We start from the raw sequence: 23,877 nt of genomic DNA, 5'->3' as shown, positions 1-23,877 counted from the left end.
ACAGAAATTATGATGTATTTGCAAAAAGTTCACTGAATGTGCCTGCCTCCCCTTTTACCTCCTCCACCTCTTCTACCTCTGCCACACCTGAAACAGCAAGACCACCTCAACCCTTTCTCCTCCTTCTCAGCCTACTCAGTGTGAAGACGATGAAGATGAAGATCTTTATGATGGTCCACTTCCACTTAATGAACAGTAAATAATCAGCATGCCGTACCATTAATAAACTGTGTTATGTGTGTATCTTCATGTGAAAATCTAGTTAACTGTACAGCAAGAAAGGTAGGAGACATTTTTAAGTCCTCATCATCATTGTCTAAGTATTCAGTGTGTAGAACATCATGTGCAAAACTTGAGTGAAGTGGGTAAGTGATATTTAACATAAAACTAATAATCTGTTTATTTTCTTACTGTCTTGTAACTTTCCTTTCAAAGAAGTACATTACCATACAGCACGCCTGTCATCACAGGTATTTTTTTAAAAAGACTTAACAATGTTTCTAATACTGTATTATGAATATAACTATAATACCATATGCCATAAAAATTTTATAATGATTCATTCATTAGTGTACAGACTAGGCTACCACGAAACAATCGTATCAATTACACTAGGCTACCATAAAGCAATCATATTGCTTTCATTATCAGTACGTTATACCTATAAATATGAAAATATGAATTTCTTTTCCACATCATTTTTTCATATTTGATGTCTAGTGTTAGTAATATGTATAACATCTACAGTGTTTTGTATCATATAACTATATCGATGTAGGTAATGACAGATGATGTAGATAATGAGAGAGATGATATATTAATAAAATGTATCAATAAATACAGTACTGTAAAAGTATTTTCTCTTGTGATTTTCTTAATAACATTTTCTATTCTCTAGTTTATTAATTGTATTATTGTATTATTTTATGTTATTGGTAAGGCTTCTAGGCAACAGTAGGCTTTTAGTAGCAAGTTTTGGGGGAGTCAAAAGTTGTACGAGGATTTTCAACTGTGCAGGGGTCAGCAACCCTCACCCCTGAGTTGTTCAAAGGTCAACTGTACTCATTTGTATGTTTCTGTTCCTATTTAATTCTGTGCCATTTATCACATCTATAGGTTCAGGTATCACCACCACAGTCAAGATACTGAACAGTTCCACACCACAAAGATCCTTTTCATGTCTTTTTATAATCTATACGCACATTTTCTTTTAGCCCTACCAAATGAGCTCTATCTTTGTAATATTACCATTCAATCCATTCTATAGACTGCTTTCCCCATGGCTGTCACTTAGAACTGAGACTACCTCTTCCTGATCCATAATTTATCAGGTGAATTTCTTTTCTCACTGCCATTAAGTAGTCATTACACTGCTTGCGTTAATATTTCTCTGTTAGTATAAAATCACTAAGATGACTATACTTAACCAGTGGGCACAGAAATCATGTAAATCAGAAGTAATTTCTGCCTTCTTCTTTTAAAAATCACTTCCTAAAAATGGAGATAAAAATGACCTTAAAAGTTAAATATGTAACTCACCTGGACGGTCGGCAAAATCTTCTTCTGTAGTCATTTTTGAGATGATCCTGAAAGAAAAGTAAATCATCAAACTGGTGAAAAGTTAAGTTCTTCATTTGTTCATTCAGCAAGTTTTGCTTATTGTCTATTATAGTACCATAAAGAGGAATTCTTCTGGATCAAGTGAAGGAGAACTTGCCTCATATCTACTGTTTCAAAATCTTTGCTTATACTAATTTGTTCACCCTGGGAATCATTCCATCTTCCTCCCCTTACTCCCATACCTTTCCCATCATCAAAACCACAACTATCTGGGCTTCCAATAATTCAGGCTGGTTGATAAGCAGTATCTACTTATTTCCTTTCCTTGCAGGAAGATTCCTCTAAAATAACAGTTAAGGGCTACAATGGCATAGACCAATGAAAAAGACAATGAAGAGAGGACCATCTGTTAACAAATTTAAGAAATTTGTAGAAGATGGAAAATAAATGAAGTATGTTAATTGATAAAACAGAATAAAAGCAGTAGCAGACAAAAGTTAGTTCAGAGGATCCAGTCTTTGATGAGGAGTAAAGCTGATCTGCTCAGGAGAAAACCTTAACAATGCAGAACTACAAAACTCAAAATATGAGGAGGCTAAGAGTGAGAAAGGGAATGAACAGAGTAACAGACTCCCACATCCCCTATCCCTATAAACACAAGTTTAAAAAACTGTATTCTATTGTCTGTCTTAAATATCACCAGCATCTGTGGATCAGGAGACACTCAGAGGTCTCTAAAACAAAACACGAATATCAAGATATAAATTTTAAAAATGAAGAAGAAAAAGGGCCAAGAGAAAACTGATACCAAGAATGAGAAAGAAGAGCATAACCCAACACACACACTTGTTGAATTATTATGTTGTACACCTAAAACTAACGTAACACTGAGTGTCAACTGGGCTTCTACTTAAAAAAAAAAAAAAAAAAAGAGAGAGAGAGAGAGAGAAAGAAAAAACTTGAAAAAAACAAAAACAAAAATCCAATTAGTACCTTCAAGAGAGATTTGAAATGCTGGACTCATAAAACAAAAGTGATATACTATAAACACTAAACAACAAAATTAAGACCAAGAAAAATTCTTAATAATTAAAAACATGATTGCCTAATGGAGAAAAAGTCTCTTCTAGCAAATGGTGCTGGGAGAACTGGACAGCAACATGCAGAAGAATGAAACTGGACCACTTTCTTTACACCATACACAAAAATAAATTCAAAATGGATGAAAAAACTAATGAAAAAGGAAACCATCAAAATGCTACAGGAGAAAACAGGCAGCAACCTCTTTGACCTCAGCTGCAGCAACATCTGACTTGACATGTCTCTGAAGGCAAGGGAAATAAAAACAAAAATGAACCATTGAGACCTCATCAAGCTAAAAAGCTTCTGCACAGTAAAGGAAACAATCAACAAAACTAAAGGCAAACAATGGAATGGGAAAAGATATTTGCAAATGGTGTATCTGATAAAGGGTTCGTATCCAAAATGTATGAAGAATTCACCAAACTCAATACCCAAAAAACAAATAATCCAGTGAAGAAATGGGCAGAAGACAGGAATAGACACTTTTCCAAAGACATCCAAATGGCTAACAGACACATGAAAAGATGCTCAACACCACTCATTACCGGGGAAATACAAATTAAAACGACATTTAGATACCACCTTACACCGGTCAGAGTGGCTAAAATTAACAACTCAGCAAACAACAGATGTTGGCGAGGATGTGGAGAAACGGGAAACCTTTTGCATGGTTGGTGGAAATGCAAACTGGCACAGCCACTCTGGAAAACAGTACGAGATTTCTCAAAATATTAAAAATAGAACTACCCTACAACCCAGAAATTGCACTACTAGAAATTTATCCAAAGGATGCAGGAGTGCTGATTCGAAGGGGCACCTGCACCTCAATGTTTATAGCAGTGTTTTCAACAATAGCCAAATTATGGAAAGAGCCCAAATGTCCATTGACTGATGAATGGATAAAGAAGATGTGGTATATATACACAATGGAATACTACTCAGCAACGAAAAAGAATGAATTCTTGCCATCTGACCCAACTAAAATATATGGTTTAAAACAAACAAACAAAAATGAGAATGAGCGGACAAGCTACAGGCTAGAAAAAAATATCTGCAAAAGGTACATCTGAAAACGACTATTATCCAAAATATGCAAAGAATGTTTAAAACTCAACAATAAGAAAATAAACAACCCAATTAAAAACTAAATGGGCCAAAGACCTTATACCTCAGATAAGATGTACAGATGGCAAAAAAGCATATGAAAAGATGCTCCACATCACATATCATCAGGAAAAAGCAAATTAAAAGCCACAATGAGATACCACTATACCTATTAGAATGACCAAAAACTGGAACACTGACAATTCCAAATGCTGGTAAGGATATGGCACAACAGAAAACTCTCATTTATTTTTTTTTATTTTTTTTAATGTTTGTTTATTTTTGAGAGCGAGAGAGAAAGAGCATGAGCAGGGGAGAGGCAGAGAGAGAGGGAGACACATGTCCGAAGCAGGCTCCAGGCTCCAAGCTGTCAGCACAGAGCCCGATGCGGGGCTTGAACTCACAGACTGTGAGATCATGACCTGAGCTGAAGTCAGGCGGTTAACCGAGCCACCCAGGTGCCCCAACTCTCATTTATTTTTTAATATAAATGGTACAGTCATTTTGGAAGGCAGATTTGGTGGTTTTTACAAAAGTAAACAGACTCTCACCATGACTTAGCAATCATATTGCTTGTTATTTACCCAAAGGAGTTGAAAACTTATGTCCACACAACAATCTGCACAGATGTTTATAGCAATTTTATAACTGCCAAAACTTGAAAGCAACAAGATGTCCTTCACTAGGTAAATGGATAAAGTGTGGTACATCCAGACGATAGCATATCATTGAGCACCAAAAAGAAATGAACTACCAAGCCATGAAAAGACATGAAAAAATCTTAAACGCGTCATTCTAAATGAAACAAGTCAATCTGAAAAGGCTATGTATGTATGATTTCAACTATATGACATTCTGGAAAAAAGCAAAACTATCGAGATGGTAAAAAGATCAGTGGTTACCAGAGTTCAGTGGGGAAGGAGGGAGAAATAGAACACAGAGGATATGTAGGGTAGTAAAAACACTCGATGATACCACAAGGATGGCTACGTGTCATTAGACTTTTGTCCAAACACACAGAATGTACAACACCAAGAGTCAGACTTAGTATAAATTATGGACTTCGGGCAATAATGATGGGTGAATGCGGTTCAACAACTGTAATAAATACATCATTCTGGTGGGGGATCCTAACAACAGGGGTAGCTATGCAGGTGTGGGAGTAAGGGGGTATATGGAAAATCCCTGTACCTTCCTCTTACTTTTGCTAAGAACCTAAGACTGCTCTAAAAAAATAAACTCTTTAAAAAAAAGAACCGTGGGCATTAGGTAAATTTTATTCCCCTCCTCTTCCTACAACGAGAATGGCTTTATTTCTGTCTAATTCTATATAATATAAACAATGTATGTGCTCACACTAAAAGGACGCTCTACAGTATTTTTTACACATCTTATGCAAGCAAGCATTACTTTATAACTTTATATAAGTGGGATATCATTGGTGAAGATTTTCTTAAAAAGAGAGATAAAGTAGAAAACACACGTTTAGGGCAGGGGCCGACATGGGTTGTACAATATATAGTAACTATAAGCAAAGTGTGATATACAGAATACTGAATACCAAGGGAGTCCAATAACACGGAAACAAAAAATTAGTTCCCGCCCCCTTGGGCATTCATACCTTAAGCACTTTTTAACTAACACCTGCCTTTCAGAAAACTTTACCAGTAACAAGCACTCCACAAATAATATGCTTCTGCAGACCAGCAAGTCCACACGTTGTAGGCGTTTCAAAACTTCTATAGACAGAAAATTATTTGGAGGACTAGAAACCAAAGTTAGACCAAAACAGTAGCAATCACAAGATTCTCTGAAGAGACAGATGCCATCACAACCAAAACTAAAAGAAACCTGTGGGGAAACAATACAAGGAAGTTAACTCCTGGCTATCAGCACACGATCAGCTCTGATCTCAAAAACTTGGCGGGCTTTTCCACTGAAATCTCCAAGAAGCCACAGTAAAACATTTCATTCTCTCCCGCCCCGAGCGCAGGTGCCAGGGGCGGCCGAGCTCCCATACGCAGAAGCGGCAGGAGCCTGCACTTACCAAACCCGTCGCAGCCATTTTCCGACCCGGCCCCACCCGCGCCGGGGGTCTGGCACGCAAGCCCTCGCGGGCCGTGACTCCAAGAAGCCCGGCACAGACAGAGTCGCGGGAGGAGCAGTTAGGCGGCACCCCAGGAGCGCCCCTGACGTGGGAGGTGGCAAAACTGAAGGAACTGCGAGCTAGTAAGCGCGCTACCGACGCTCTTCACCCATTGGCTCGGCCCTTCCGGAGCACCCAGCGGTCTCCGCGGTTTGAAACGGTCTGCACATGCGCAAAACGAACCGCTCAACCGTACAGAAAGCCGTTAAAGGCCCGCCCTCACATTGGACACTCCAACAGTCCCGCCCCTCGCAGGGCCCGCCGCAGCCCCGCCCCATCTTTCCCATAGCCCCGCCCTCCCTTTCTCTAACTGTTTTCTCCTCTTTTGCTGGCTAGGTAATCGGAGGATTGAACGTAAAGCTGGGGGTTTCCGTAAAGCTGCTCTGAGCAGGCACCGTCTCGAGAACAGCCTTTATTCTTGAGACGGGTGTAAAACTTGTCAGCGGTTCTATTACAGGGTAAAAAATAATACTTGGAAGGATAAAGGTAAAAATTGCAGAAATCGTTTGAAAAGAAATAGTTCATTGTGCGGGCTCGTCCTCCACACCGAGTCCATCTATGCATCACCTCTGAAAGTAATAACAATGTAACGATGATGATAACGATGTATTCTTCTTTCAAATATGTGGGTAATATTTTCATGAAGCATTGCCAACAAAGTGACTTAGGTAAATATATGTCATTTAAGTATAATGTCCTGAAAGGAGACCTAAATCAGTAGTCTTGAAATATACTCAGCGACTAGCTGTATCATCTAGAATAAAATTGTGGCACTATTCCGGGTGTTTCCTTATTTATATAATTATATAATAGGAGAGCTTATAGATGCTCTGAAGACTTGACCATTTTATGATGCTATGAAACTTGTGTTCTATTTTTGTAATTTAATAAAAATTTGCACAGGAATTTTAATCATAAAATACACTACTTATTGAATAAATTCATTAATCAAGAGTTGAACTAATAAACTTTTTAAACATGTAATGATTTAACAAATGTTATCACCTATGGTTTGTTTATTTTGGGTAGGGAAGAGGTACTATATATTAACTCTACAATCAGACTGGGTTCCATTCTACTCCCAAGAATTCTGTCATAATGGGTAAGTTGATTAAACTATCTGTGTCTCAAGTCTCTTGTCTGTAAAATGGGAATAATATTAAAGTTGCTGAGAAATTGGGTTAATTCATTTTAATATCTAGGTGAAATGCCTGGAACATAGTAAGAATTCAATAAATAATGATTGGTTTTATTATAGGGTTTTGCCAATCAGACTACATTATATAATTTGATGTCATATTTGGAATACATTATAATAAAAAAACTATCATTTATTCCGTACACACTATATACTGTTTTTTTTTTCTAAATGCTCTCCATGCACTAACTTATTTATTCTTAAAACATTCCTGTTAAAAGAAGACAGCTAGTATCCCCATCTTACAGACAACAGAACTGGGATAGTGTTTAAGTAACTGCCCCATAATCACACTACCATTAAATGGCAGAACTGGGGGTGAACCCTGGTATTCTGATTCCAGAACTGAGCACTTAATCACTACACTCTTTATTTCTCAGTGAGAAATTTTACCAAGCTCAATCACCAATGTAAATTTCCACATCTAAAATGATATTCCCTGTTTCCACTGGAAACAGTAACTCTCAGAGGTATTTTGTGAAACTTGAAATGCAGTGACATGCTGGTATCGAATGCAGGGCACAAAGGGTATTGGTAATAACTACAGAGAAAATGGAGCAACACTTTATGAAAACCAAAAGTTATGGAAACTCCACCATCCCCAAGCAAACTTTTCAGTTCCCTCTGCATCTGTCCTACTATTTATAGCCCCACAATGGTTTTGGCATCCTAAAATAGGATTGCTAGTTGATGGACTAATGTTTATAAAACCTAGGTTTGTCATTATAGGCCCCCTGCGCACCCCCCCAAATACATTCAGATCTCTCTTTATGAACTTCCATGGTAACTGGATAAATCTTGAAGTTTTCCATTCCAGCTACATAACCTAGGTGAGGAGAGTGTGTGGGTGTGTGTGTGTGTGTGTGTGTGTGTGTGTATCTATGGAATTATGTGTATTTGATGTGTATATGGGAAATAAAGTTTACAGAAACTGAACTTAAGAGGGTACTAGAAACTTTTAGTTGCTTAGGATTTTATGCAGATAGTTTAAAATTGGTTAAAACTAGTTTAAAGAATATTTTAGACCTTAAAAATTACACTCTAAATGAACTTGCTCTAGGAATTGTAACACAATTGCTATTAAAATTTAAATTGTTCCTTAATTTATAATAAACTCAAACTGGTAATATGTCCATCATTTACATATTAAATGTAATTTATGTACATGTAAATGTAATATGTACATATTTATAAAGTGTAGTTCATCCATATGACAGAATATTCCTCAGAAATAAAAACAAACTACTGATACATGCAACAACTTAGATGAATCTTAAAAGCTAGGTAAGAGAAGCCAGACATCAAAGGCAACCTGCTATATGATTACATAAATGTAACTTCATGAAATTATACACATAGAAATGAAACCAATAGTTGCCAGCAGATGAAGTTGGGGGTAGAAGATGCTGACAACAAAGGCCAAGGAGGGAACATTTTATGATGCTGGAAATAGTCTATGTCTTCAATATGATACTCTTATGTTTTTGTCAAAACTCTCAGAACTATGCTCCTAAAGAAAGGATGACTTTTGCTATATATTATACGTCAATGAACTGGACTTGAAGAGTGTTATTCACTATATATTATACGTCAATACTATATATTATACGTCAATGAACTGGACGTGAGAGTGTTACCAAACCAAAGTGGACCCACTCCTTGGTGACTTACAGGCAGACTACACCAGGTGGAGTTGCCTCACAAGGTCAACTATTTGTACAAACAAGGAGATCACAGGGAACAATTTCCAAAACAGTGTCTCTCCAAAGAGGGGAAAGCAGGCTCCTTTTATTAGTCCTTGGGATGAATATTCAGAAGGGATTTTAACATTATAATGAAGCTGAGGTCACCTCTGGCACTTTCTTTTTCCCTTTCTTTCTTCTTCTTCTTCTTCTTCTTCTTCTTCTTCTTCTTCTTCTTCTTCTTCTAAATGTTCAGTTATTTTTGAAAAAGAGCATGTGAGCTTGTGAGGGGAGGTACAAAGAGACAGGGGGACAGAGGTTCCAAAGCACGCTTCACGCTGACCCATGAACTGTGAAATCATGGCCTAAATCTATGCTCAACCAACTGAGCCACCCCACCTCTGGCACTTCTGATTCATCTGTGCGAGCACAGGGGATCAGACCAATAGAGAGAGAGAGATAACCAAATGCAGTGTGTGAATTAGGGTCAGACTGTGATTCAAAACGAAGCCATAAAGAGCATTAAGCAATGGAAAACTAAAGTAATTATTAAATGACAGGGAAATGTAAAATTTTCTTAGATATTATAATGCTACTGTGTTGATGTAGGAAAATGTCCTATTCTTTTAGGATAAGGATATACATATGAAGTATTAAGGGGTAAAACGTGATGTTTGTAAGTACTTTGAAATGGTTGTTAAAAAAAAAGATATAGTTACAGCAAATCTGGCAAAACACTAACAATTATTGGAACTACATGGTAGATGTGTAGGTGTTTATTCTGCTCTTTCAGGGATGCCTAGGTGGCTCAGTCCACTAAGTGTCCAATTTCGGCTCAGGTCATGATCTCATGGTTCATGAGTTTGAGCCCAACATCGGGCTCCATGCTGACAGTGCAGAACCTGCTTGGGATTCTCTCTCCCTCTCTCTATTACCCCTGCCCCACTTGCATTTTCTCTCTCTCTCTGTCTCTCTCTCTCACACACACACACGCACACAAACACATACAAAATAAATAAACTTTAAAAAATAAAAATACTGCTCTTTAAGCTTCTCTGTATGTTGGAAACTTTTCATACTAAAATGATAGGGCAAAGTGGCATTAATAAAATTACTGAAGTTCTCAAAATTTTTGCAAAAAAATTATTATGCCAAAGTGTCATAGACTCTAACTCTAAAGCTCTCTTTTGGCCAGCAAAAGAGCAGGATGCAGGATGAAAAATGAGAGATGGCTAATGTCCAGGAAAAGACAAGAGACCCAAATAAGGGTCCTTGCCCCGTTTTTTTTAGGATCAGAAGGCTTACAAACATGGTGATGGATGTGCACAAAGAGACAATGAATCTGTGCACATTAACTTATGAACATGAGGGAAAGGAGGTCTTGAAGATATTCAGGGTTAGGGGTTTGGGTTAATACAAAGCAAAATCCTGATGCCGGCAGTCGGGCAGAAAGTTATTTACAGGGGACATGAGGCACCACCTCTGTTTATCTTAGCTAGTCTAGGGGAGGAGACAGATAGGACACGTGACCTCAGGGTTAACAAGGCACCTTTTTTTTTTTTTAATTTTTTTTTTTTAACGTTTATTTTTGGGACAGAGAGAGACAGAGCATGAACGGGGGAGGGGCAGAGAGAGAGGGAGACACAGAATCGGAAACAGGCTCCAGTCTCCGAGCCATCAGCCCAGAGCCTGACGCGGGGCTCGAACTCACGGACCGCGAGATCGTGACCTGGCTGAAGTCGGACGCTTAACCGACTGCGCCACCCAGGCGCCCCAGCAAGGCACCTTTTTTTTAATAATCATCTCTGCTCTGGGCTGCTTCATCTCCAGCGCAGTGGTCTATAGCCCAATTTACCTGTTTACCTAACTTGGTCCTTCCTTCCTGTGAAAGCAGCTTTCTGCTATAGCACTAAATTGGGGGTGCTTCCGCCCTGCATATCTAATCTTGTTTTTTTCATATACCGATGTACTGGGTGCCTTTGCACCTCCCTATTCTTGGTTGCCTTGTTTGTTTACCCAAACTCGGGTGTTAGCATCCTATGGCTTTGTACTTCTTTATTGCCTTGTTAACCCATTGGCAAGCCCGGGGGATTCCTAAGCTTATTCCTCACACAAAAGTCAAAAGTGAAAATATTAGCAATTTACTGTAGGATAATTTTGTCAGAAAAAATTACACTACAAAAATCAATTTGTAAAAATTATAAACATTTCAATAATAACTTAATTTGCTAAAGTGAAATAAACTTATTTATATAATTTTGGAGTTTACTTTTTAATATAACATTTAAATTTTTAAAATTCTTTACTGTCAAATGTTGTTCCATGTGTTAAGTACACTCACTTTAAGTAGCCTTTTCTCTACTAAATAGGCTAAGATTCTAATTGCCAAATTATAAAGTGTGTTTGCAGTATGCAGGTAGGTGGCAGCAACGTTCACGAAAACAATTTTATACAATGGGTTAAAAGTCCCCATGAGTTCTTAATTGAGTGCTACATAAAAATCTTTACAGTTACCTCTGTGCCAAGTGTTTGATTCATAGTTGCTGTTGAATTCTATTATATATATATATACATTGTTTCTCTTCCCAAGAACACAACAGGGGCGACTGAGTCAGTAGGTAGAGCATGTGACTCTTGATCTCAGAGTTCTGAGTTTGAACCCCACACTGCTGGTAGAGTTTCCTTATAAAAAATTTTTTTTAATAAATAAAAAGAACACAACAAATACACTATTCTCTGGATCTCCATTCTGTAGCCTGTAGTTTACTTCTAGTCAGCATAATTCTGAAAAATTAGCTTTTGTCATTTAAAACATATTTAGGGGTGCCTCGGTGGCTCAGTCGGTTAAGCGTCAGATTTTGGCTTAGGTCATAATCTCACAGTTGATGAGTTCAAGCCCCACGACCGGCTCTGTGCTGACAGCTCAGAGCCTGGAGCCTGCTTCAGATTCTGTGTCTCCATCTCTCTCTCTGCCCCTCCCCTGTTCGCAGTCTGCCTCTCTCTCTCTCTCTCTCTCTCTCTCAAAAATAAATAAACATTTAAAAAAAATTTTTTTTAAAGAAAGAAATAGGGGCTCTTGAGTGACTCAGTCCATTAAGCGTCCGACTTTGGGTCAGGTCATGAACTCACAGCTCATGAGTTCAAGCCCCACGTCGGGCTCTCCAGCTCAGCACAAAGCCTACTTCAGGTCCTCTGTATCTTCCTCTCTCGCTGCCCTCCCCTGTGTGCTCTCTCTCTCTCTTTCTCTGTCAAAAATAAAACAAACATTTTAAAAAAAAACTTTCAAAAAGTACAATTAGATTTTCAAAAGTTTAATACTTTCTGCATTATAATTTAACCTTGCAAAGACTTAAATTACTTTAGTGGTACTAGGCAAAAAATTAAATAATAAACATTAGTAGTTATTGACACAGATATATGCTCCAGATAAGTTATATGAAAAAATGTAGTTTATCAAATATCATGTACTTATCTGATTATGTAAATATACACAAATAGAGAAAAAGTGCCAAAAAGGTGATGGTACCCATCCAAACCGTGCTAATGGTGGATGGTGGACGAACATGTAATTTTCATTTTTTTAATTTATGCCTGAAGACTTGTTTTTTTCTAGAACTTATATAAGTAAGTTTTCCATTTATTAGGAAAAATTAAGAAGTTATTTTAAGTATTTATAAAGCATGCTATATGAGATGTTCGTAAATTTAAGCGCCTATAGAAATTCATAAACAATAAAGTGCCCAAACTATAGCTTGTAGGCCATACCTAACAGTGGGAAAGGGTGAAAGAAGTAGGAAAATAAACTGCAAACAAAGACACAAAGCAAAAAGGTCATAATCTCACAGTTTGTGTGTTTGATTCCTAAGTCTGGTTCTAACCAGACTGGGCAGCACTGGGATTCTATTTCCCTCTTTCTCAGCCCCTCCCCCGCATGTGCTTTATCTCTCAAAAAAAATTATTATTTTATAAATAAATAGGGGCACTTGGGTGGCTGAGTCGGTTGAGCATCCGACTTCAGCTAAGGTCATGATCTCATGGTTTGTGGCTTAGGGCCCTGCGTTGGGCTCTGTGCTGGGCTCTGCTGACAGCTCAGAATCTGGAACCTGCTTTGGTTTCTGTGTCTCCCTCTCTCTCTGCCCCTCCCCTGCTCGCTCTCTCTCTCTCTCTCTCTCTCTCTCTCAAAAATAAATTTAAAAACATTAAAAATAAAAATAAACATTAAAAAAATAAAAAATATTTTAAAAAAGGAAATGCTGTGCTATTGACAGAAAATCTGTCAGATATTGTAGAGTGTTCATGTTTGCAAAATGAACTAGATTACGAACACCTTCAATGTTAGCATAAATTTTCACTTCTTCCTGTAGACAGTGCAGAACTATATTGATCAGGGGTCAGTTCTATAGAATAGAACTCGTAATAGCTACTTTAGGCAAAAACGGGATCTACTAGTATGCATTATTGGTTTATAGAATTGTTGGGATGGAAGGAGAAATAACATATTCAGGGCTTTCAGGAATGATTTCTAAAGACACACTGCAGAACTGAACACCAAGAGCCAGCTGTTGTATGTATAATCAGGAAGCAAACTGAAAAGCTGAGAAGCTAATGCTGGTGCTGGAATCTCCAGAACCATACTGACACTGCACAATTAGGAAGTCACTTCTGTTACAAAAATGCCATGTCTAGGAAGCCACAACGAATAAGAAGTCTCCATGAACAGGAAGCCTCCTTGTTGCTGCTGGCTCCAGAAACACATCATATTCATCGTGACAGGTACCAGAAAATTGACATTCCATGCTTTGACTATCACCACCCATGAAACTAGTGATCAACTTCTGAGACTTCTGATAGTATTGCCACACAAAAAATTAGAAGCCTATAGACCATGCTTCAGCCTAGGGGAACAGCAAATCAAGAATAAATTCTGTTTCCATCTACCTTGCTACCCAACTCCAGCTCCAAAAAAAAGGTCTGGATATGTAGTTTTTAGCTTTTCAGCCTCTGCAGTAAAGAATGGCATACGGGAGTGCCTGGGTGGCTCAGTAGGTTGAGCATCCGACCCAGCTCAGGTCATGATTCCACGGTTCCCCAGTTCGTGGGCCTGAACCCCATGTTGGGTTTTGTGCTGATATATTCAGATTCTCTTCTGCTTCAGATTCTGTCTCCCTCTCTGTCTGCCCCTCCCCCATGCACATGCGTGCACACTTTCTCTCTTTTTCTCTCTCTCTCTTTCTCAAAAATAAATAAACATTAAAAAGTAATAATAATGGCACACTGGAAGGGGCTGGAATGGATACTGCGCACTAACCTACCTTATCCCAGAAAGCGGCAGTAGTGGGGTTTTTTGTTTTTTTTGTTTTTTGGCTTTTTAGTGGATTTTAAATGAAGCAAAGAGGAAGAAAAATGTAGACTTAAACTTTCTTTGTATTGAGCTTGATATGGCTAAAACTAAATTCATTATTGCTCTACCACCCAAACTATCACCCTATCTGGAATTTTCAGTTTCTATTACAGCTACTATTATGCAATGATTTATCTCATTTAGAAACCTGTATCTATGTGACATACAAGAAACATTTCTCACTAATATAAATAATACCCTACACTAAAAAATAGTGAGAACATTTAACTAGAAAGACTTTTATCATCGTAGATGCAACTCTTTGTACTAAAAATCACATCAGCAAATTAAACCACTCTGACAGAGCTACGTATATCACTTCTACAACAGTGATTCCTTGCCTTTTTTTTCTGTCCCAAAACACCTAGTAGAATTTTTTTTTGAGTAATTATGACTCATTATGCCACAAAGTAAGCCAGTCATTAAAATTAAAGCTGTATTCTTCAGTTATGGATTGTAAACATAAATGTATTCAAACATCTTCAAAATTTACTACAATGAGTTGTGATTGAAATGGCAATAAACCATCAATAAACATTATGTGAAACAAAGATCAGAAATTGGGAAATACAGGAGACAGGTTGGAGGCTCTAATACAGAGTGATTGATTGAATCATTTCTAATAAGTGGATAGTAAAGTACTTTAGAGAGCCTTAACTTTCATAAAAATGTGTATTCATTTGAATTGCATTATAACATGGATGACTCAAAAGAGCACTGAGATTTTGATTTTATATGAGTTAATCTTATACTTCATTCAAAACTGTTTAATTTGTAGCCATGTATCTAATGTATAACAAACTCCTGTTCACAGAGCTGTTGATGGCTGTGTCCAGCAGTTTGACAGTAACGTGATTGTTCTACACAGCAACAAAAGAACCTGCGTCAACCAATGGTCACATATATCAGAAAAAAAGAAGCTTCTGTCACAGCAGAGGCTAAGAGCTCCCAAATTAGAACTGTATTTTCCAGTCGGAAGTTAGTCATTTAATCAATGGTTACTGCAATCTACTACCTATCAACTTCAACACAATCCCTGTATTTGAAAAACTTAGTTTCCTGTTGATACAGAATGTATACTAATAACTAATATACAGTAGGCCAAATACTGTAATAAAATATCTGTAAGATGCTGTGGAATGCAGGGTGAAAGCAATAAAATTTCTCCTTGGAGATGGGGAAGGCTTCAGGAAATCAGGAAATCTTCACAGACAAGGATATATTCAACTGAGGTCTTGAAGGGTAGGCAGGAAGTTGTCATTTTAAGAAGAACGAAGGGCACCCAAACAAGATATACAGTAGTTCGAAAGGTATGAGGAGATGCGAAAGACCATGAGGTATCGAGCATTGGGATTAACCAAAGTTATTAGAGGAGAGAGGTTTTTTTTTACGGAGTTTCAATTTAAGGGCCCTGTTATGAAGGATCTTGTATTCTATGCTTGAGCACATTATTGGTGCTCAATATTTAGTGTTGACTGAAAAAAAATGAAAGAGTGCTCAAAAGCAATGAGAATCTATCAAAATGTTTTAAGCTGGGGAGTGACTTGATTAGATGTCATTTTAAATGAATTAGAGAAGAAAAAGTGTGAAAAGTAGGAGACTTCTGAGGAACCTACTGTAGCTCTTGAGACGAGGGAGGAAGTTGTGATCCTAGATAAGTTAAAGGGTTTGCTCAAGGGCTCAGCTGGTGAGTAGCAAAACTGGCTACTCATTATTCACCACCTAAAATTTGAGATCTCTATAAGAGGATTTCCATTGTCATGACGCAGTTGGAAACTGTGAGCAGGTCTAACTGGCTAATAACGTTTCAGGATGTTTGCATCTTGTAGTTTTTTTTTGTTTGTTTGTTTTTTTAAGGAGACATCATTTGAACATTGGTATATTAACAATTAATGTGACTTGCAAATCAGCAAACCAAAGCAACTTCCAGAGGCTGATAAGCTGGTTTTTCTTTAGTTTTGCGTATTTTTTTCATAAGGTAGGTAAGAAAGACATAGTTAACTAGATGATTATTTCTCAGAAATATTCCTATGCTTACATTTTTCTAGAAGCATTCTTTTCTCCCTGGCCACAATGCCAGTGACTACTTTTCTCATATTCCAACCATGGCTGTTTCACAGCGTCCTATCTCCCTCCCCTTCTTTCCATTTTCTGTTCTCATCTCTCCTTTCATTTCCTGCCTGTGTTACACCAGCTACCAGTTGCCAAAAAGGTGGATTAGGTCACTTATCAAATCAGGAGGTTTTCCCTTGTCATTCATTTTCCAATTATACTGAAACTGAAAAGTAGTGTGGTTTTACCTCAAAAAAAAAAAAAAAAAAGCAGGACTTGTATTTTATCACTGGAAGGTTTGAGTAATAATAGGAAGGAGGTCTCGATTTAATATAAAAGCAGAGGAGAGACGCCTGGGTAGCTCAGTAGGTTAAGCATCCAACTCTTGATTTTGGCTCAGAGAATCCTGCTTGGGATTCTCTCTCTCCCTCTCTCTCTGCTCCTCCCCTGCTCATGCTATATCTCTCTCTCACTCTCTCTCTCTCTCTCTCTCTCTCAAAATAAAAAAAATAAATAAATAAACGTAAAAAGATATATATATAAGCAAGGGAGTGATTTTGAATCTTCAACTCCCAATATCTGTCTCAAACTGTTTTTATTTTGGATGATTAATTAAACACTTTCCTCTGGTTAACTGATAATTAGTCTATATTGCTGTACCTCACTTTGTAGACAATTTGGCTGCACATATCTACAGCTGCAGATCCAATGGAACCCATACTGGTGGGGAAAACCATGTGATGTCTCCATTAGGAAAGGAGGATCAGACTCGAGAGTCCTACCTTATTTTGATTTCTAAGAATCAGCTGGTCTCACTGGGGAGAATGCTCAGGCCTTGGCTATACTAAATCCATGGTAATTCTGAAATGCAGAGGATGAAATAAGAAATGGTGGAACTTCTCAGGATCCCTGCAAAACATGCCATGATTCCTTCCAGTGTTTCCTTCCCCCATCATTCCTTGCACAGTGCTCGGCCAAATCCAGTCTCTAAAGGACCGTTTCCCACGTACAACTACTGAATGCATTTGGGCCCCAAAGTAGCTTTCTAAATCTTACTAGATAACCGTAGAGACCCCATCTATGCATCTTCGCATCAGTGATCCACAGCTCAGAAAGCATAAAAGAACAAATTAAAATTTTGAAGTATTACAGCTTTCTCTGCCAGACATATTTTGCCAACTGGTAACCCATGAACTCAAAATTCTTACTGACAGAAAAGTAAAAAAAATCCCATGTTGCCATGTGGTTTATATTTAGTGGATCATCAAAATAGGCATGGGATAAGGAACTCCAATCTTTAAAAAAATGTAAGCAAAGCTCAGTCTTAAAAGATTTACAACAGAAATAGTACTAATAAAATTATCCTATAAAGTAATTTTTAATGGAGTCAAGGTAATTCAAGTCATATATTGTGGGGGTAAAGATGGAAAGCAATAAATAAAAGAAGGTGGAAGAAAACAAATGTGACCTTGATGACTCCTCCAAAGTTTATAACCTCCACATCGGTTCTTTTCATCCCCTGGTGATATTAATCTTCTATTTATTTTGCTACTGTAATCCTCAGTAATTCTAAATTTGCATAGAGATCGCCCTTTCAAAGTTGGTCTATGCCTGTTCTTTCTCACCTCACAAAAAGTAAAGGAAAAAAATGTGTGTGTGTGTGTGTGTGTATGTGTGTACTGTTGGTGGTTAAATATCGAGTTGGGACTTCCTCTTTGAACAGTTGCTTTTTCCTCTCACACAAAGGAGATCTCATTTTGTTTGAGACTGGATATAGTTGAAATCAAACCACACACCAAGAGGGTATGATGGATAAGAAGCCCCCAAAACCAGCTCCTCGCAGGATCTTCCAAGAAAGGTTAAAGATTACTGCTCTACCTTTGTACTTTGAAGGTTTTTTGTTAGTCAAGAGGTCAGAATGCCAGGTAAGTCCATAGATGATAACGTTGCAACTAGCAGCTTCTGCCTTAATATAAAATTTGTTTCATGGTGATGTGATGTGACAAGTGCCACCTTGTTTTTGTTGTGATTAAGCCCTCTTCCCTGAGCTCAGAAATATGATGCCAATTTTGCATAATTATAAAGACAATGTGTGGCTTAAGCACATTCAGGTATATATGTATGTATTATATATAATAATATAACATTCTAATGTTAAGTCACCAATGTAAAAAAAATTGAATAAGCTACATTTCCAAAGAATTTATGTAAACATAACAGAAGATTTCAGCTTGGAAGATAAAATGTTTGATATTTTTTTCTATTTACTAGTATGCTTCCACAATGACTTGTATCACTTAATACAAAATATTATGATTGAAATGAAAACTTTTGCTCTTCCTCTTAGTTGTTTGAAGTTTACAAATAATGGTAAAATTATTTTTTAATAGTAAACTTTTGTAAAAATAAATTATGAAAATGCTAAAATTGATATTGTTTAACATTAAATATAGTTGTGTATTCTAAAAACATGAAGATAGTGACTTGAAAAGACAATATGTAGGTTGCAGTGTATGTAATATGTACACTAAGATATATAAATACATTCATTCTAACAAAACTCAAAAAGCAGTTCATATGTTTTAAAATGTAAAAATGAAAAATTATAATTAAATAAGTTAAAATCAGTGCTTTGAAAATACCAGTTATGGATAATTTGAAGTTAATGAGAGAAATAAACATGAAAATGTCTGTTACTAATTAAAAAAGAAATCATTAAGCTGGGTCAAATTTTATGAAATTTTAAAAGTAACAAAGTAGCAAAAAGTTAATTGTTTCAAGAAATGTCATCAGAAATGTTTAATAATGATAATAAGATATGTTTTCTTAAGATTTATTAACGGAAAAATTGTGAAAATATCTACAATAGCACATTCGAGGTTTTTGTAAAGACATGGTAGTTTATATTCTGTTAGAGGTGTTAAACATGTATTAATAAATTTGTCAGTTATATTAGAATATTTTTTGGTTCCTCCTACATGCTTTTATTTTTTGCATCTTTTTCTTTTTTTCATTTTCATTTTTTTAAGTTTATTTATTTTTGAGAGAGAGAGAGAGCCTACACAAGCATGTGTGAGAGAGGAGCAAAGAGAGAGCAAGAGAATACCAAGCAGACTCCACACTGTCAGTGCAGAGCCCAGTGTGGGCTCTTTCCCACCAACTGTGAGATCATGACCTGAGCCAAGCTCAAGAGTCGAACACTTAACTGACTGAGCTACTCAGGTGCCCCCCCTCTTATATGCTTTGAAAGTGAATTCTACCTTGTCACAATAGGTTAGCCACATGATTACTTTGGCAGGAAAGAGGAATTGGGAAAAAGAAATTTCTAATTTGTAATTAAAATTTTTTTTAATGTTTATTTATTTTGAGAGACACAGAGACAGAGCTTGAGTGGGGGAGGGGCGGAGAGAGAGGGAAACACAGAATCTGAAGCAGGCTCCAGGCTCAGAGCTATCAGCACAGAGCCCGACATGGGGCTCGAATCCACCAACCGTGAGATCCTGACCTGAGCCTAAGTTGGACGCCCAACTGACTGAGCCACCCAGGCACCCCTCTAATTTGTAATTTAAATTTGATTACTCATTAAATGTTCATCGAAGTATTTATAATAACTGTTTCTGATGATGGTTAGCAGGAAGAACAAGGATTTTAGAGTCAGTAAAACATGTCTTTACCTGATGGTTTTGCCACTTAAACTGCTTGTGATCTTGTGGAATTTACTCTATCTTCTTGAGATTCAATTTTCTCAAACTATAAAATGGAAAAACTACAACTTGCCACCTAAAGTACAATGCCTGGAATACAACAGGTGCTCAACTAATTTATTCACTCAAACAATGTTTGTAGTGTGTCCCCTATGCATCAAGCATCCTACTGAGTTCCAGAGAATATAAATATAACACAAAGATCCTACCTTCAAGAGGCTTAGTCTACAGTAAGGAGTGATGACTCTCTTACCTGACTGTTACTCTACCTTTTCTTAGAAAGCATACTTTGAAATGGAAAGAATAAACTATAGATATAAATATTTCTGATGAAATTGACTTGTTTCCACTCGAATTCATAGCAACATCTTTCACTTGTATGTCAAGGAGAAGAGAGCAAGAGGATAACAATATTGTCTAATTATAGGGTGGTTTCAAGGATTAAAGAAGATAACATATAAAATACCTGGCTTACACTAAAGGTTATATTCATTCATTTTATTATTTATTATAATCTTATTAACATACTAAAATCAGTTTTGAATCCGTAGGTACGGTTGACCCTTAAACAACATGGGTTTGAACAGTGTGGGTCCACTTACACTTGGATTTTTTGATGAATATAGTACAGTGCTATATATGTGTCTTTTTCTCCAATCGTTTTCTTAATAACATTTTTCTCTAGCTTACTTTATTGTAAGGATAGAGATATAATACAGATAGCTTACAAAATATGTGTTAATCGACTGTGTTACTGGCAAGGCTTCTGGTCAGCAGTGGGCTATTAGTAGTTAAATTTTTCTGGAGTCAAAAGTAATATGTGAATTTTTGACTGTGCAGGAGGGTCAGCACCCTAACCCCCTACATTGTTGGAGGGTCAACTGGTAATATGGCTCAAAGGAGAGCCATAGAGCTAGAGCACTAGTGAAAATAGAAGCTGTGAGAAAAATCTAAGGAAAATAATGGGATTTCTAGGCAGCAGCGAAGTGCCTGGGAACCTTTAAAAGTGAAGGAAAGCCAGGGATATATGGAAGGTTATCTTTAAAAGAAAATGGGATAGAGGAAGTTGGGATACTCTGCAGAACGTTAAGTGGGGTCTTTGTTGAAGGAATTCAGAACATTTAAACTAGAGAAAATATAACTGAGGACTAACCTGGTCTGTAAGGAGATCACACATTTAGAGGTGCTTCCTAGCTATTTTTGTGACAGGGGACTTGTAAGAATTTAAGGATTTTTGCCCCTAGGAAAAGGTACCAACATGTACCATTTTAAATGCAATTCCAGAAAGTCCATGGATCCCAGGTCAAGAATCCATTAAAAATACATAATCTTCATGAAAAAGATAATGTGGACTTACTTAAACAACAGCACGAGAATTTTGGACTGATCAGGAAGATTTATTTGATAATAAGCTCTATTAAATGCCACAACAGGATGCCAATGAAAACACAGTTTTTGCAAATGGGGAAAATTCTCATTTTTCTGGAACTGTTTGAAATTAAGATAGAGGTGTGCCTGGGTGGCTCCGTCAATTAAGCGTCAGACTTCGGCTCAGATTATGATCTCGTGGTTCATGAGCTCAAGCCCCACATGAGGCTCTGTGCTGACAACTCAGAGCCTGGAGCCTGCCTCGGATTCTGTGTCTCCCCCTCTGCCCTCCCTGCTTGTGCTCTCTCTCTCTCTCAAAAATAAATAAACATTAAAAAAAATTAATAAAAAAATCGGAGATAGAACTTGGGCAACATTTCATAGTTTCTTCAATCTGTGATATGCCTTAAAAACAATATGTATAATATGTCTTTTAATTAACTTGAACATAAGAATGTGGTCACCATATCAGTGTCAAAATAATGTATCTCTGACTAGTCCTCACCACTAGTTCATTTAGAATTATACTGGTATATTTATAAGAGCTTATCTGAAACTCAATCAAGACTGTGACCCACTGGTCTCTGCGTACTGAATATAAGTTTGATCTATTCTTAGGGTTGTGGCTGTGGTTGAAGTTCACAGGACCTATCGTTATTTGTAATCTTACCTTTCCTCCGGGCTGCCTTTATTCTTAGCTCACTACCTTTGTTCTTGCTTCTTCCCCCCGCCCCACGCTTAATAAACCCTCCTTAATCCTTTCCATGAATCTGTATGTTTATCAGTAAAACTCTTATTTTTCCCTGACTAATTCTACCCAGTTCATATCATTCTCTCCTGACTGAACCACCTCTGTAATTTTTCTTAGAAGCATAGATGGATGTCACCTGTATGTATAGAAGGAACTCAATAAGCTTTGGCAATGAGGGATTTTAGTTTTCCTATCATATAGCAGGTTAATACCCATAGATCTAATTTGGAAGACGAAGAGAGTGGTACACTTTGATTTCAGAGTTTTCTCTTGCTTACTTTAAAAATTTTTTTTTCAACGTTTATTTATTTTTGGGACAGAGAGAGACAGAGCATGAATGGGGGAGGGGCAGAGAGAGAGGGAGACACAGAATCGGAAACAGGCTCCAGGCTCTGAGCCATCAGCCCAGAGCCCGACGCGGGGCTCGAACTCACGGACCGCAAGATTGTGACCTGGCTGAAGTCGGACGCTTAACCGACTGCGCCACCCAGGCGCCCCTCTTGCTTACTTTTCCTCCAAGAATCATAGAATCTCCAGTTTGAACTTGATCTTAGATGCCATACTCCAGTAAAACCACACACCCTGTCATTAAGTTCTCCAACCAATTTGCCTGCATTCTGATCTTCCCTCTCTCCCTCACTCCCGTCCTAGTTCCAAATTATAGTGTAGCTTCGACTTGATTCCTGCATGGCAGAGGCTTACCAGTAGAACGGGATGTGAAAGGCTTAAAAAGAGAGATATGATTAAAAAAAAAAGTCCCCCCAAATCAAATTGTTTTATTAATCAGAAGTCAAACTTGAGAAAATCCAAGTACTTTTCAACAGAGTGGCTAGACACTTTCATGGTTTTTATAGAACATCTGCCTGATTATGGAGACAGTATATATTGACAACTTTTCAAGCCAAATTTCTCAATGCAGTTTTATATTTCTCTACTGAAGACAACATGAAGGCACCCTTTCATAGTATATGTGAATGGCAATGGGTTTCATTACTCTGGTTCACAAGATACCCTCCCCTTCTCATACATAATCCCATTGAAGGAGACCTATTTCGGAGATTTTTGGATGACATCACTGTCACACACACATACAAATCTCCATCCTCAAAAAGTAACATATGAATAATGAAAAATGCAAAGTACCTGTTAATAATGTGAGTGATGAGGTAATGCTTTTTTTTTTTTAAGTGGCTAACATTTATGGTCCACTTGCTATGTCCCAGGTCCCATGTGCTTTACACACAGTATTATTCCATTCAATCTTGAACAACTCTCTAAGGCAATAGCAGGAGGCTGGTTTCTACCTCTATTCTTGGTCCCCTAGCAGTACACTCTCACACAGGAAAAACAATGGTCATTACCATCATCATCATCATCATCATCATCATCATACTTCAGTGCTTTTAATATATTCAGAAAGTTGTTCAACATCACCACTATCTAGTTCTAGAACATTTTCATCCTGCTAAAAAGAAATCCCATTAGCAGTTAATCCCTCTTCCCCTGCTCTATACATTTTTAAATGCATTTGTTGGGATTTTTTTCTGTCTCCCAATTTTGAAACCAATTAAAAATTAAGACAGAGGAATCCCACACAGATCAATTAGGTACTTTTATCATTAATAAAATCTATCGCTATGTTGTTTAGATTTATGGCCAAAACAATGCTAACACTTTATACCAGATTTAGGTAGGCTTGAGCTACCTTGAGTCACTCACTAACTCAGTTTAAAAGCCACAAGCCTACCCCTCCTGGAGGCCCTTTACCACATGGCAGGACCAGAAAAAGAACACCTACTCTCTCCTAATACGCTGAGCAGAGAGAGGA

General features: G+C 37.4%; 2 protein-coding genes across 8 annotated transcripts in view; one reads left to right on the top strand and one right to left on the bottom strand.

Annotated features, from left to right (window-relative positions):
- Positions 1-6,058, bottom strand: part of CENPC (centromere protein C) — an 80,313-nt gene extending 74,255 nt beyond the window's left edge. For all 5 annotated transcript variants that reach the window (XR_003419612.2, XR_008296290.1, XM_027057695.2 and 2 more), the window contains exons 1-2: positions 5,795-6,058; positions 1,540-1,586 (exon numbers count right to left, since the gene is read on the bottom strand). Coding sequence is in view for 3 of the 5 variants with exons in the window: in XM_027057695.2 (XP_026913496.1) it covers positions 1,540-1,586; positions 5,795-5,812 (65 nt within the window). In the remaining 2 variants the exon portion in view is untranslated. The remainder of the gene's footprint in view (positions 1-1,539; positions 1,587-5,794) is intronic.
- A 139-nt stretch (positions 6,059-6,197) lies between these two features.
- The window catches only part of STAP1 (signal transducing adaptor family member 1), a 54,642-nt gene continuing 36,962 nt past the window's right edge, over positions 6,198-23,877 (top strand). Inside the window, exons 1-3 of one of the 3 annotated variants that reach the window (XM_053217285.1) lie at positions 6,198-6,561; positions 6,923-6,995; positions 17,973-18,151. In XM_053217285.1, coding sequence (XP_053073260.1) covers positions 18,032-18,151 — 120 coding nt within the window. In that variant the 5' untranslated portion in view covers positions 6,198-6,561; positions 6,923-6,995; positions 17,973-18,031. The remainder of the gene's footprint in view (positions 6,562-6,922; positions 6,996-17,972; positions 18,152-23,877) is intronic. The other 2 variants (XM_015074506.3, XM_053217284.1) reach the window with 2 other exon arrangements.

This window comes from Acinonyx jubatus, chromosome B1 (assembly GCF_027475565.1).
Source record: "Acinonyx jubatus isolate Ajub_Pintada_27869175 chromosome B1, VMU_Ajub_asm_v1.0, whole genome shotgun sequence".
Taxonomy (NCBI): Eukaryota; Metazoa; Chordata; class Mammalia; order Carnivora; family Felidae; genus Acinonyx; species Acinonyx jubatus.
Note: the sequence above shows the minus strand (reverse complement) of the source record. Positions and strands in the feature narration are given on the sequence as shown.